Below are 16,353 nucleotides of genomic sequence, written 5' to 3'. Positions count from 1 at the left end.
AAGTGAACAGGCAGGTGGTGACATTCTTCTTTGGCAGTCCTTCAGTGTTGAGGATGGTGCGCTGGTGGGGATAGCCTGCAGTGGCTGAACAATCCAAACCTGGAGCCGGAGGCTCTGCCACAAGTGGGAGCAGGTGGTGCTCGATGAGGCACGTAGGTGGGTCACTCTGGATTCTGCACACTGTTTCCGTGTTTTTGTATGGTTGACTAGGTGACCCCCAATGTGGTTGGCACCTTCACAGATGCTGCTTCTCCAGCTTGTGCATTCTAGGGTAAGCAATGCCGATGTTGCATTGTCTAGAGAAGTTTGCAGGGTTCTTATAGTGTTGCTTCTGCCCTCCTCACGATCAATTACCGTTGTGGAGCTGAATTGAGTACTTATTTAGGGAGTTTCTTATTGGGCATATGGACAATGTTGCCACTCATTGCATCTAATTATACTTGATCAGTGCCTTGAAACTGGACATATTGGCTTAGGAGAGGACACTCACATTGTTACGCCTATCTTGCTGGTGGATTGCAAAGGGCAATGAGTCAGCGCAGGCTTCCTGTGATGTATTGGTCTTTGTTCTTTGTTCTTCTGTGAATGTAGCATTGGTGATAAATGTTCAGGACTTTGAGGTGTCTGGTGTCGTTACCTGTGGTTTGTAGTTCAACTTTTAAATGTGCACAACGCAAGAATCATCTGCATAATGCAGCTTGATGATGTGTTGAGTCTTCATTCTGAACTTGGTGTCAAAGGTTGAACAATTTCCTGCTTGTGCTGTACATTCACTCCACTTTGTCAGGCACTTTGTGGTGATGGGGTGGAGTGTTACATTGAGGAAGTGTTGGTGTGGAGATGCGGTCCTGTTCAACCCAAGTTTCAAGTTGCATTGGGTTCATGGTAGATACATTGGTGAGATTCATGGCTTGTATGTCATTGTGAAGCAGACGGAGAACAATGACAAATTTCTGTGGGTAGTCAAATTTGAGGAGGATATTTAATAATCTCTCACAATTAAGAGTTCAGGGCTTTTGTAAGATCGAGAAACGTCATGTACAGAGGTTGGTGTATCAACTAGAAAGGAACTAGATCAGTAGCTAGGAATTCGCTTGCGATTAATTCACCTCCTTATCACCCCAGTGTTTATCTACTGTCTGTACCAGAGAAGCCATTAGTGTATTGGGATATTTTGCACTTGCCTGGATAAATGTAATTTCAACAACACCTGAGCTTGACACCATCCAGGACAAAACAGGCCATTTGATTGTCATTCCATTCATTCCCTTCACCAACATGCAGTGGCATCAGTGTGTACAATGTGCAAGGTGCACTGCAGTAACTCACCAAGGCTTCTCCAGCAGCATTATCCAGATCCACGCACAAACTGGACATGGGTACATGAGAACCACCACCTGCAAGATACCCTCCAAGCCACACATTATCTGGTTTGAAATATTTCACTGTACCTTCCCTGTCATTTGGTCAAAATACTGAATCTCCCTTCCTTTGTTAATAACACTCTGAGTGTCCCTACACTGAAAAGGCTGCAGAGATTCAAAAAGGCAACTTATAACCATCTTCTCTGAGCTATTTGTGATGAGTGATAAATACTGACCTCGCCAGTGAGAGTTACATTCCATGAATAAAAGAAGTTTTAAATTTTTCTCAACGGCAGAACAGGTTCTCACTCTTGTTATTAGGAACTGTACAGATAAGGCCCGGCTCCTGTGGTCAAGAATGAGCGGCTGACCATTCTGCAGCAGCTCCCACTGGGGAAATGTAGGGTTACAGGGATAAGAAAATGAGGGTTGGGAAGCTCTTCCGAGGGCCATGTGGACTTGCTGGCCTGCTTCCATACTGTAGGGATTCTTAAAAGAAGAGTACTTCGCTAGCATGTGCTCAATGAAAAATAGGCTGATTTAAATGGTAAAGTAAATGGAACCAAATAAGAGTAGTAATCTGGGGAGACAGTGGTTTAGTGCTAATATTACTGACTTGAGATCTAGAATCCCTAACTGACATTCTTAGGTCATAGAGTCAATCACATTGCTGTAGGTTTGGAGCCACATGTTGGCCAGATAAAGAAGGCACGTTTCCTTCCTAAAGGATGCTCATTAGTGAACCCGATGTATTTTTACAACAATCACCAGTATTATATGGTCACCATTTGACTAGCATTTTTAGAATTCAAATTGCACGATCTGGGCAATTAGAGCAGGGTAAAAAAGAGCCAGATTCTTTTATATTTGTCCTACAGGGCTATCTCTAATGACCAAAATCAACAAAAGTATTTCATAATTTTACAAAGGATAGGCAGAATATTTGTCTTTGCTTTATTCCCTTGTAGCTGGGAATTATAGCTGTATTCGATGTTTCAATTCTCATGTGGGTTTGGACTCATGTGTAGGACACACCGGGTAAAGATGGCACATTTTCTTACCTGAAGAACATTCATTAGTGAACCAGATGGGTTTTTACAACAATGGACAGAATTGCATGATCACCATTTGGCTAATGTTTTTTAAAAAACAGCATTTTACTAATTTCAAATTTCACCATCTGCCATTTGAAACCCTGGAAATCGAATATGAAGAAAATAATTAAGTATTCATTTCTGCAAAGAAGTTTATCTCTTTCAAAATAACTTGCGTACAGAAGTCAAACAGCTAAAATGATTGGGTAGGCAAGTATGGTGAAATTGAATCAGAGACCACTAAGGACACTCAATTCCCTACCCCACTCGATCTCGCCCCTTTTTTTTTCTTGCCCCCATCTCCAAAGAAACAACCCAACACTCTTTAGTCTGTGACTGTGTCCCACTGATGGTCTGTAATAATATGTATGTTGCTCTTTGTCTCAAAAGTTAACAAGTAGCAAACTTGATTCAGTGTAACTGAATTGTGAATAGCCTGGTTGTCGTAAAAGAGACTGAAAATAAGAGTTTTTGGACAAAGATTCTTGAGTCACAAAATAACTCGCTGTGTATAATTAATTTGATCAGTAAATTTTATTGTTGCATCATGAAGAAGATGGTCTCATAGAAAAGTAAGCTTGTATTTCTCCTGTCACTTCATTGTCCTTGAATTGTTGTAGAATTTATTTTCATTTGCTCATAAGACATAGGCATCAATGGCTGGGCCAATGCTTATTGGTGACCTTGAGAAGGTGGTGGTTAACTGCCTTCTTGAACTCCTGCAGTCCATGTGCTAATGTGCATGATCACCTGAACTCTACTGTATCTAGAGTTAATATAATTTAATCCATAAGCAATTCAAAGTGATCCATATCCAAATACAGACAGTTGATCCAGAGAAATGTTCAGAACATTATGATCTTGACTTCCACGGAGCATGTTTCTCCCACCCAAATTACTTCAGGTATAATGTGGTCTATGTCTGTGTGCATGTATGTAAAATATTGGAACACAGTATGATACTTTTAATTGCTTCTCCTTTATACTGTCAATAGGTGGTATGTTTCTCAAAATCTGAATATCATGGAAACTGGGGTTTCTCACTAAGTTGAAAGACTGAACATGAAAAAGGCCTGAAAAAGCGGAAGGATATTTTTGGAGTCGGGTGAAAGCACTCCCGATGTAGTAGTTGGGTAGAGGCTTGGGAACATGGTAGGACAACACTTGGGAGGCAATTGGGGGAGTAGTTCAGAAACCTAGAGATGTGGTAAAAGGTAGAAAGAATAGGGAGAGGCAACATCAAACAGCTGTTACTGCTTGTCAAAGAATCCACTTTCCACCCACTAACCTTGCAGGCTTGAGCTTGCCTAACATGAAAAGACTTCTGTGCTTTGTGGACTCACTAGGGGTCATGAAGCATCCCAACTTGGAGTCTAACCTGCCTGTCAAACATTTTATTCTGAATAAAATGATTATTACTTTCAGAAGAAAACAAAGTAAAGAACTCTGAAGTAACTAACCCATTCATTCGAGTATTAAATTGTATGTTTTCCAGCCAAAATTGTCGATCAAAAGATAAGATGACCTTCACAAAGTTTCACACTGAATCAAATTATACATTGTGGATACATTGGATCACTCCACAGCAAACTGAATCAATTTCTAAATTCCAAACTGGTGAGTGTATCTTGCTCACCAAACCTTCGCAATGTGATCCAATACACAGGAGTTGCAAATAATTGCAGGTCAAACTTTGTGTGTTTGAGTAATTAAGATAAATACTTTGACCTCTGGCACTCTATGAAAAGCAAGGAATTATTTTCAAGTCATCTTGATCTAGACAACTTCACTCCTACTTTCACCTAAATACCGACTCACTTAATAATTAATTTCCTATATGCACTAAAATGGGCGGTTCTGAGAGATTTAGTAAATGTTTTTATCGTCTATCGCCAACTGGGTACTTCGTAATTGAGCATCAAACATATTGTACCTTTTCACTCAAGATCTGGATTTGAGTAGGTGTCATATTTTGGAAAACTGAAATACTTCATATGTTTTATTTCGTGATCATATATTTTTAAGAATAATTCCAGCTACCTGAAACCCCAAATGCATGTTGAACTAAACTTCATGCATTAGTTTTCATGTCAAGGAACTGGAAAACTAAAATTGCATGGTTGTTCATGTGCTGGTTCTTCAAAGGAAAGTCTGCTGTTGACAAAAAGCATCAATGTTTTGACTGGATTTTCAGTATTAAACTTCTGTTAAAACTATAACATAAATGACAAACATGTTAGGATGTGACATAACTCCAGTACAATTGCTGGAAATCCTTTTGTGTTCTAAACAGTCAGTAAGGTTGTGGTTTTTGGCATCTCACCTTATTGCAGTCACTTGTAAATGAAATTTAATAACTTTTTATGAATGATTTAAAATTGCGCATTTTGTTGTTAATTTTCTTTTTGTGTAAGTTACTTGCTTTCTCTTTTCCAGTTGTCAGCAGAGTCCTGGAGGTAACTGACCTACCAGAGGGAATTAGTCGAACAGATGCTGATAAACTCTTAAATGAACTCTTTAAAGCTGGTGCCAAGATTCGATGGCTGCGAGACGCTCAGCCACATTGTAGTGGTGGTGGTAGTGGTGATAGTAACGCAAACACAGAACACTCAAAACCTCCCAGTGACTTGGCATCCATGTACACAATCATAGCAATGTTTCCTTCAAAACTAGCTGCTCAGAATGCATTGTTGAAACAAAATAACTCCAGCAAATTCAAACTGAGAACAAGCAAGAAGCACTACGATTTTCACATTATGGAAAGGGCTAGTTCTCAGTAGTAAATGCTGCACTGGACCTGCAGTCTCTTCCACTGTTTTTCCCTCCTCGATTGGGCTTGTACAATGGTTTCTGTTGACGTATAGACTCCTGGAACGTTGGTGTTTTATGATCTAGCAATTGAAGAAAATCAGTGATCCAGCAAAAAAAGGCGATGAGTTTCCTAATTTATGTTCACCGTTGTCACAACAAAGTATCTGAGCATATCACAAAACAGCGTCTTTACGTGGAGAATGCTGTAGAACCACAGTACAAATTTTATAGCCTTTTTGTTTTATATCTGTGAATCTTGTATCCAATCCAGAGCTCCATTGTACAGCAACTCTTCTGTCAATACCATCAGCCAATAATTACTCGCCTTAACAGTTTTTTACCCAGCAGGACCAGCAAAATGAGTTCATTTTTTAAAAAAAATCAAAAAAATTTGAAGCCCAAAGTAGTGGGAACGAAGTGTTCCATTATCTTTCTTGGCTGGTCACTCGTGATCTACAAAGAAGAATATGTGAAGTAATGCCTTTAGGTGCAGCCTGAAGATTTTGCAATTTTCCACCTAGCCCCCAATACCCTATTTTTGGTCAACTTCAGATTCAATAATTGGGCTCATGAAATTATTTGTGTGGACATTCTTTATTTGTTGTTTAGAAGCCCCAGATTGCAATTTTTTTTGTGTTATTTCTTAAATGCTGGACATTTGTTAGAAAGTTTGTGTTTTAAGTTCACCCAATATTGAGGATCAATGGACATGAATATATTTGTTACATTATTGTCATACAAACCTATCATTCTTATTGGTTGTGTGTAAACCTGCCAGGCTGTACAATGTGTGCTGATGCAAGTTCTCTGCTCCCCTCCCCTTCTCCCCCCCCCCCCCCCTCCTTTTTCAGTTCAAGAAAAGAAAATAAATGTTTACAAATATATTAAACTACTCTTTGTAACTTATTTGGACAATGTTTTTTTTGTCTGGGTGCTGACCAGTGACTACATGCTTTTGAAGTATTTGTAGTTTCAATCTTTAAATGAAGTTGCTGACTTTTCTTGCAAGAACTGAACTGGAATTTGTAAATTATGATTTATTTTGCTATGATATAAACGTCGTTCCTAGTAAAGGGGCCATTATTATTCTTTTTGAGTACATAAGATAGGAGGTTAGATTGTTAGTTTTTTAAGAATAATAGCAACCATACATTAGCTGCCTTTGTATGGTTTGGGTGCTATTTGAAATATAATACTTTTTTACATTTTTTGTCTTCGTACTTCATATCTCATAGGTTAGTGATGTTAGACATAATGGGCAGAATTTAAAGGGGTACAGAAAGCTCATCTTTCCACCAACAGGTAGAAAATTCAGCTTTGCATTGGATGCCCGCATGGCAGCTAGAAAGCACTGCAGGTAGGTGAAATTGGCTAATTGCAGGAACTCTATCCTTCACTCAAGAAGCTGTCAAGCCTTTGGGAACTACTGGTAATACAGGAAGAGGCCTGAAGAGGATCGTGGCTGCCACAGAAAGGTACGACCCAGTTTTACAGGTGGAAAGGCAAATTGTGAGAGAGTTACAAGTAGTTTATGGAAAGATATTAATGGGTTACATAAATGGACAAGGGTTGACAAGTGGAATATAATGTGGAAAAATGTGAATTTCACTTGAGCAGGGAGACCAACAAAATTGTATTATTAAATGGAGAAAAGACTACAGAAAGCTGCAATACAAAGGGAGTTGGGTATACTTGTCCACAAAACTCAAAGCTAGTACACAGGTACATCAGGTAATCAGGAAGATAATGGATTGTTACCCCATATTCCTGGGGATTGGAGTATGACAGCAGGGAAATTTTACTGCAGCTGCATAAGGTACTGATGCAATTGCATCTTGAGTACTATGAGTAGTTTTGGTCCCCTTATTTGAAGAACAGTTTTATTTTACTGGAGGCAGTTCTGAGAATGTTCACCAGGACGATCCCGATATGACAGGATTGTCTTATGAACAAAGGCTAAATGGCTTTGGACTCGACACACTGGAGTACAGAAGAATAAAAGGTGATCTCATTAGACATCTAGGACTCTTAAGGGGGTTGACTGGATGAATGCTGAGTGTGTTTTCCTCCTAGGAATAAAGGGGCACCAATTTAAGACTAAAGCGAGGAGGAATATCATATTCGCGGGTTGAGTGTCTGGAGCCCATTGCCACATGAAACTATGGGGCAGAGTTTTTGTGTATACTTAGACTGAGATTCTTGATTAGTAGAGACTTCCAGAGTTCTGGTGGAAAGACCAAAAAGTGATGGAGAGTCATGTCAAATCAGCCATGAATCTACAGAATGGCAGAGCAGATTTACGTGGCTGAATAGACTACTCCTGTTCCTATTTCTTATGGCCTTAGTTTAAGGTGGTTATTCTAGAGCCAAAAGAGGTGGTTCTTTGGAGAGATGGGTAGTGTAAGGTTGGGGTAGTATCTCTGAGTGGGATCTGCTCCCCAGTGTACACAGAGCTCACCCTGCATGAACTGCTCATTGCTGTTCAACTGACCATGCTAGCTGTGTTTTAGTGTGGGCAACATACCCTTTAACAAACTCAATTGTACCTTAATTAATTATTTATTTACTTACTTAGCCTGTGGGTATTGACTCTGGCACCACCAACACTCCTGAATGTATGATGGGTGGGCAGGGCACCTGACCTACTTTACAACCTGCCCAGTGATAGCACAAGATTGTTCTATTTACTGTACAATCATCTTGTCATTGAGCTATGTGTTCACTACATTTTGGGAGGGTAGTAATTTATCACTTGGAGAGTAGATTCAATAAAATATTGAAGATGATACAGGCAAAATAAAGGAATTTTAACTTCAACCAGTCAAGAGAGTACCCTGTTTTTATCAAATTTGTTTGTAATCTGCATCATTCAATGTGCTTTTGTAACAGTTCACTTCGAGATTACAATTTCCACACATCAACCATGAAGTACAATGGCTACTCGTATTTAGTGACTTCCAACACTGACTGAAAATGAAAAAAAATTACTCTAAATTTCAATTTAATTCTGCAACCCCTAGATGTTGAAAAGAAACAGATTATTTGATATTTATAATTTTATCTTAGTTTCATGAGTATTAGCCTTTATTAAAGTAATTTTATGAATTCTTTAATACAGTCATTGCATAGTATCAATTCTGCCATTTTTCTGTAAATTTAGGCGTAGCTGTTCAAGGTGATTGTGCTTTGCTTGCAACATGATTTGTACTTTTTTTTACAGAATGAATGTGGTGTACACATTGAATGCAATTTAAGTGGAAGGTTAAACCACAAATGAACAATGTCAGGAACTCAACAATGGAATTCTGTTGTAAATAATTCAAAATTAACAGTATTTTAGAGAAATTAGCTTTTCACAATGGATTTGTTACTTTTCAGATTTTTTAATAAACAGTTAAATGGAAAAATGCAGGGTCTTTCCTTGTACAAAGAATTATGTTTTCATGTTTTGCACATTTTACATATGAACTGTGAAATTAGGTAATGTCTACAGTAGTGTGTGGCAAAGATAATTTGGGTATAGTTCTTATTACAGTAAGGCTAGAGAAATTCCATGAATGAACTAAGATCATAAAGTGTAAGAGCTCAAGTACTCCATTCAGCCCATCAAGTTTTCTCCACCATTTAATGTGATTGTGGTGATCTAATAATATTCAACTTGACTTTGCTCCCTTTTCCTGATTTAACCAGCAATTCCCTTACTGATATTGTACATTTTAGCCATGAATATATTTTAATGGCAAGCTTCTACAGCCGCTGCAATAAAGAATTTGACAGATTCACTACTCTCTCTCTATTAAATGTGCACCTCCTTATTCTGAGTTCATGACCTGTAGTCCTAGTCTATCCCAAAATGAAAAACATGTCTGCACCTACCCTTTTAAGTACCTGAAGGATTTGCATGCATCAGTAAGGTTGCTTCTTACTCTTCTAAATTCCAATGAGTACTGGCCCAAAATTTTCAGCCTGTCCTCATCCGACAGTTCTTCATTTATTGGTATCCGCTCATAAACCTTTCCATGAATGCCTCCAGTGCCAGTATATCTTTGCTTAGATAAGAGTCCTAAAATTCTTCACAGCATTCCAGCTGTTTTCTGACCAGATCCTGTATAATTTGAGTAAAATCTCCCTAATTTTAACACTCTATCCCTATGAAATAAAGGCTAGCATTCTGTTTGGCTTCCCTATTATCCACTGAACTTACATGCTCACTTTTTGAGATTCATGGGCAAAGACTCCTAAATCCTTATGTAGCTTTCTGCAGTTGTTCCCCATTTAAATAATATTCAGTTCCTTTATTCTTACTGCCAAAATGCAGACTCTGTCATTTTCCCACATTATATTCCATCTGCCAAGACTTTACCATCCCTTAAGCAGAGGAAGAAAAGGGAGGTACGGTAGCATTCTTACTTTGGGATGGAGTAAATGCAATAGCAATAAGTAATTTTGAATTGCAAGTTGAAGAATCCATATGGCTGGAGCTAAGAAATAAAAAGACAAAAAGATGCTATTTAGAAGAGTCGATAGGCCACCTAACAGTAGCTATGCTGTATGCCATGGAGAATAAATCAGATGATGGGGGTATGTAACAAACTCTAAATTAATCATGCATGACTGTAATCTTCATGTAGATCTGGACAATCAGTGCCATAGCCGCGAGGAAGAATTCATAGTGGATTTTGATTAGATTTGATTCCCTACAGTGTGGAAACAGGCCCTTCGGCCCAACCAGTCCACACCGACCACCAGACCCACTTCCCTCTGACTAATGCACCCTAACACTATGGGCAACTTAGCATGGCCAATTTGCCTGACCTGCATATCTTTGGACTGTGGGAGGAAACAGGTGTACGTGGAGGAAACCCACGCAGGCACGGGGAGAATGTGCAAACTCCACACAGCCCGAGGTTGGAATCTAAGCTGGGACCCTGGTGCTGTGAGGCAACAGTGCTAACCACTGAGCCACTGTGCCGAGACACTAAGCACAATATGCCCTGGATCCAACCAGGGATCAGGCTTTTTTATTTTTTGTTCAGTTTTTTAAAGACATCTTGTAAGTTACCACACATTTGGCTACTTAAGATATGAGCCTATATCTCTTTGGAGGTATTAACATTAGCGTGGCTAGAGATTGACAAACTAATATAAGAAAGTTGGGATAAGGGGAGCATTTTCTGGGTGGCAACCTGTAACCAGTGGAGTGCCATAAACTTAAAACCGCGCAGCCTAAGATCAAGCACTTTGGCATTCTTTGTTTGTGCTGACCATGATGGCATTCTAAACAAATCCCATCTGCTTGCACGTGGTCCATAAGGTAACACTCGTTGTCTTTTCATGTGTCTGTCTAAATACCTCTTAAACATTGATAAGGTATGTGCTTCAACCACTTCCCAGGCACCTACCATCGTCTTTATAATGAAAAAATCTGTCTCTGTCTCATTCACCTTTTAATTCTCTCTTCTCCTCTCCCTGCCCCCCCCCCCAAAAAAAACCATGTCCCTTAATCCTTGGCATTTCTTGCAGGGTGGGGGAAGGGGGCGAGAAAAAGACTCACTGTATCCATACCTCCTGTAATTTTATATATTTCTTTCAGGTTGCCCCTCAGCATGGAACCCTATAGCAAAAGCAATCCAATCTGTCTGACCTCTCCTTACAGTTCATGCACTCTAATCTAGGCAACATTCTCAAGCCTTGTCAAATGCTTGACTAAAGTCCATGGAGACAACATTCACTGCCCTACCCTCCACAATTGTCTTCGTCACTTCCTCAAAAAAAACGCAAATTTAAGACTAGACCTCTCCCAGACAAAGCAATGAAGACTGCCCCTAGTAAGTCCATTCTTTTCTAAATGCGATTAGCTCCTGTCTCTAAGAATCTTTTCCAATAATTTCCCAACCACTGATGTAAGGCTCACTAATGTGTAATTTACTGGATTATCCCGATAACCCTTAAACAAGGGAACAATATTGCTCATTTTCCAGTCTTCTGGAACCTCACCGTTGGCTAAAACGAAACAAAGATTCTTTCCCAAGATCCCAGCATTAACAATTAGGGACCTTGTCCACTTTCTCTGACTCCACGTAAAGATTCCCTCCTTTGTCCGAGAGTTGACCTACTCTCTTGCTTCTAATATATGAATAAAATGCTGTGGGATTCTCCTTAAACCTACTTGCCAAAGACATGTCATGGCCCTTTCTAGTTCTTATAATTTCTTTAAGTTCTTTTCTGCTCTTATACTTCTCAAGGGGCTTGTTTGATTTCTATTTCCTAAACCTTACATGTGCTTTCTTTTTTATTAAACTTTCAAAATCGCTTGTTATCCAGGGTTCCTGAATCTTGCCATCATTATCTTTCACTCCCATAGGAACATCCTGGTCCCAAATCTTGATTAACTGGCCTTTAAAAGATTCCCCGCATGACCGATACGCACTTACCCTCAAATCGTCACCTGCCCAATGCTGTTGTAATTAGCTTTACCCCCTGTTTAGCACTTTCACCTGAGGACCAGTCTTCACCTCATCCATAACTGTTAATGTTACCAAAATGCTACCCCCCTTGAACTTAATCACCTGGCCAGACTCATTTCCCCAATACAAGATCTAATATGACCCCACCTTAATTGAATTATCCCCAGTATATCATCAAACCCTCTTGGATGCACCTATTAGATTCTGGCCTAACTCGGTTCCTGAGGGAATCGTAGTCAATATTAGGAAAGTTAAAATCACCAGGTATAACAACTCTATTGCTCTTGCATCTTTCCTTGATCTGTCTACATATCTGTTCCTCCTCCTTAGCCTGGCTGTTGGGAGGCCTATAGAAGATTCCCATCATAGTGAATTGCACCTTTCTCATTCCTTGGTAGTACCCCTATGGCCTTGCTGGATGAGTCCTCTAAAATGTAGTCTTGAGTGCAGTTGTGACATTGTCCTTAACCAGTAACACCCCCACCCTTTAAATCCTCATCTAAAACATCTAAATCCTGGAACATTGAGCTGCCAGTCCTGCCCTTTTCTCAAGCAAGTTTCTGAAATGCCTACCACATCATTGTCACATGTAATAATCCAGGCTCTAAGCTCATCTGTTTTACCTGTTATATACCATACAGAGAAATAAAGACACGTAGCACCACTAGTCCCACCATGTTCAATAATCTGTCCTTGCCTATTCTTCCTATTCAACTTAATTGACTTAACCTTGACCGCCTCCTCAATCACTACACATGCTGACCTGTTCTGGTTGCCACCTCCCTGCCACACAAGTGTAAACTCTCCTAAGTGGCACAAGCAAACCTTCCTGTACAGGTCCCTCCCGCCCTGGAAGGGATCCGAATAATCCAGATTTCTGATCTCACTAACGCATGACACGGAGTAATCCTGAGATTACAACTCAGGTATACAGTTAATTTCTAAATTAATTTGCAGGATCTCATTTCTCTTCCTGCCTCCATCATTAATATCAATATTGACAGTGACCTGCTGCTCAGCTCCTTCAGAACATCCTGTGCTTGCCGAAATATATCCTTTACCCCAGCATGAGGGAGGCAACACAGCCTGGAGTCTGCTCACAGCAGTGTACTCCTGCCACTACTGCTCACCTGCACTTCAACCCTCCTTACTCCACAACAGAGCCAATCGTGATGTCACCGCTGCTGCTTTCCTCTGTGATACCATCCACACTCCTGATATGTTGCCTAGTATGGGGGAGTTTTTGAAGAAAGGTTGGATGGACTGGGTTTGTTTTCACTGGAACGCAAAAGGTTGAGGGGTGACCTGATAGAAATTTATAAGATTGTAAATGGTATGGACAGAGTGGAAGGGGTGGAGGGTTAGTTACTAGGGGCCATAGGTTCGGGGAGGAATCATACCCACTTCACCACCCTGCCCTTGCCACACCCTTTATCTGCAGCTCCCCTTCCAATTATCCCCAGTCCTGAAGAAGGGTAACACCGAAACATTGACTTCTCCTAATGCTGCCTGGCTTGCTGTGTTCTTCCAGACCCCTGATTATTTACCTTACCATGCCTTTTAGCTTTTGGCTCTGGCTGAAGCAATGGTGTGCTACCAGTAATACTGCATTGACGTGCTGTTGAGCGCATGCATATATACAGAGTTATTTATAAATGGTTGTGTGTGTGGAGTTGGCAACATTTCGTTGCTAATATCTGCCTCCTGACTTGCACCAATTTTGTATCCATGCATCCCTTCAATCTTGTGGACTTCTTATTAAAGTCTTTTATATGCTACTGTATAAGTGCCGATTTATTCCAGAAATACAACAAGTGCACGAACTACCCATTACCTCAAAGACCATAATCCATTTATCAAGCAAATGATCTTTTCGCCGTTCTTGTTGAGTTTGATAACTTCACCCATGTTGTGCTAAAAGCCCCACTGGCTCCAGTTTCCCCCTCCCATTGCCTCCAATAGCCTGCAGGAACTCCGGATATCCTTCTCGTATGAAGGCTCTGTCTCTCCCTCTGGGCCAGCAACGCCCGGGTTCAAGTTCCACCTGCTCCCGGTGTGTGTCACAACGTCTCAAAACAGAAAAATCTGTCCTTCTATTGCGGTTTTTAAAATTTAAATTGTGAACATTTCCACAGGTCCACCTGCCATGTAGGACCTGTGTTAGGTCAGCTGCGATTGACACATTCTGGCGCAACAATAGTGGCATTGACGTCACAGTTGTAGATGTCATTGCGCCGGCGTGTTGTGCATTGTGATGTCATCGGTCACCCGTCTGCCTTGGGAGTGCGTGTGCGGTGCTGGCAACTGGTTGTTGCTGCACAGCCATTCATTTTCTACTAAAGCTGGAATGTTTTCAACGTGAAGTCTGAACCTACCAGGATCATAAATTAGGGCAGTTTTGCAAATTAACACTTTCCCACAGTTTGACTAATTGCCACCAACTTTCAAGAGCAGACATGCCTTGTATCAGTAAAAGCGGAGTACGGCAAATGTTGGAGGTTAAAAGCAAACAAACAAAAAACGCAGAAATCCCAATGCCGGAAATCTCAAACAAAAAATGCTGGAGAAACTCAGCTGGGCTGGCAACATCTGTGCAGAGAAAGCAGAGTCAACGCTTCTGTTTCTGTATCTCTAATACAATCACTGGACCCGAAACGTTGACAGCTTTCTCCACCAATGCTGCCAGACCTGCTGAGTTGGTTAAAAACTAAACCGTGGAGCGACAGAAACATAGTTGACAGAGGTGATTGATGCCGCTAAACTGTGGACTGATCCGTGGTCACGCTTGGAGAGGTGGTAATTGACGGCGATGGTGGAGGGGCGGGAGGAAACATAAAAAATAGGCGCAGGACTAAGCCATTCGGCCCTTTGAGCCTTCACCATCATTTAATATGATTACACAATTTCATTCATCCATTCACCCTCTACCCCTACCCCTTGATCCCTTGAGCTATAAGGGTCATGTGCAAATCTCTCTTGAATATATCTAATGAACTAACTCCAACAGCTTCCTGTGGGAGAAAATTGCACAGGTTCACAACTGTCTTAAGAAATTCTTCCTCATCTCAGCCCTGAATGGCTTACCCTTATTCTTGGACTGTGATCCATGTTCTGGACTCCCCCCAACATTGGGAACATTCTTCCTGCATCTCGCCTGTCAGAATTTTATTTGATTCGATGAGATACGCCCTCATTCTTCTGAATTTCAGCTAATCCAAGCCCATTCGATCCAGTCTGTCCTCACATGTCAGTCCTGCCAAAGGTGAACCTTGCTGGAGTCCCTCAACATAAAGAATGTTTTGATGATCAGATTAGATTTCCTGCAGTGTGGAAATACGCCCTTCGGCCAAGAAATCCACACTGACCCTGACAAGTAACCTACCCAGTCCCATTTCCTTCTGACTACTACACCTAACACTATGGGCGATTCAGCATGGCCAATTCACTTGATCTACACATTTTTGGACTGTGGGAGGAAACCAGAGTACCCAGCGGAAACCCGCACAGACACGAGGAGAATATGCATATGCTACACAGACAGTTGCTCAAGGCTGGAATCAAACCTGAGACCCTGGTGCTGTGAGGCAGCACTGCTAACTACTGAGCCACCGTGCTACCCCAAATGTCCTTCCTCCAGACTAGGAGATCAAAACTTTATACAATACTCAAGGTGAGCCTCAGCAAGGACCCATATAACTGCAGCAAGACATCTTTACTCCAATACTCAAATCCTCTCACGATGAAAGTGAGCATGCCATTTGCTTTCCTCACTGCCTGCTGCATCTGCCACTGTTCCACCATGATCATGAGCTTCAGCCACTGTTCCACCATGACCCCACTCAGGTCTCATTGCATCTCACCTTTTCCTAACTGCCACCAGATAATCTGCCTTCCTGTTTTTGTGACCAAAATGGAAAACTACACACTTATCCACATTATGTTGCATTTGCCAAGTTTTGGTTATGATTGACGGCTCTCGCAGAGGGGGCGGGAGGAGTCAGTGATTGACGGCTCTCGCAGAGGGGGCGGGAGGAGCCAGTGATTGACGGCACGATGGGAGGGGGCGGGAGGAGCCAGTGATTGACGGTACTAGGGGTGAGGGGCGGGAGGAGCCGGTGATTGACGGCACGATGGGAGGGGGCGGGAGGAGCCAGTGATTGACGGCTCTCGCAGAGGGGGCGGGAGGAGCCAGTGATTGACGGCACGATGGGAGGGGGCGGGAGGAGCCAGTGATTGACGGTACTAGGGGTGAGGGGCGGGAGGAGCCGGTGATTGATGGCACTATGGGAGAGGGCGGAAGGAGCCCGTGATTGACGGCACGATGGGAGGGGGCGGAAGGAGCCCGTGATTGACGGCACGATGGGAGGGGGCGGGAGGAGCCAGTGATTGACGGCACGATGGGAGGGGGCGGGAGGAGCCAGTGATTGACGGCACGATGGGAGGGGGCGGGAGGAGCCAGTGATTGACGGTACTAGGGGTGAGGGGCGGGAGGAGCCGCTGATTGACGGCTCTCGGGGTGAGGGGCGGGAGGAGCCGGTGATTGACGGCGCTGGGGCGAGTGTGACTGGTGCAAGGTGGGTGCTGCGTCATCGCCGTTGTGAACGGGACCGGCGGAGG

At 41.9% G+C, this 16,353-nt stretch overlaps 1 protein-coding gene across 7 annotated transcripts in view; it reads left to right on the top strand.

Moving 5' to 3' along the window:
* The window catches only part of LOC132817052 (R3H domain-containing protein 1-like), a 164,384-nt gene extending 158,258 nt beyond the window's left edge, over positions 1-6,126 (top strand). For all 7 annotated transcript variants that reach the window (XM_060827126.1, XM_060827127.1, XM_060827130.1 and 4 more), the window contains one exon: positions 4,895-6,126. In XM_060827126.1, coding sequence (XP_060683109.1) covers positions 4,895-5,238 — 344 coding nt within the window. In that variant the 3' untranslated portion in view covers positions 5,239-6,126. The remainder of the gene's footprint in view (positions 1-4,894) is intronic.
* Positions 6,127-16,353: the final 10,227 nt, after the last annotated feature.

This window comes from Hemiscyllium ocellatum, chromosome 7 (genome assembly GCF_020745735.1).
Source record: "Hemiscyllium ocellatum isolate sHemOce1 chromosome 7, sHemOce1.pat.X.cur, whole genome shotgun sequence".
NCBI lineage: Eukaryota > Metazoa > Chordata > Chondrichthyes > Orectolobiformes > Hemiscylliidae > Hemiscyllium > Hemiscyllium ocellatum.
The sequence above is the reverse complement of the archived record's forward strand: the minus strand, read 5'-3'. Positions and strand labels throughout refer to the sequence as shown.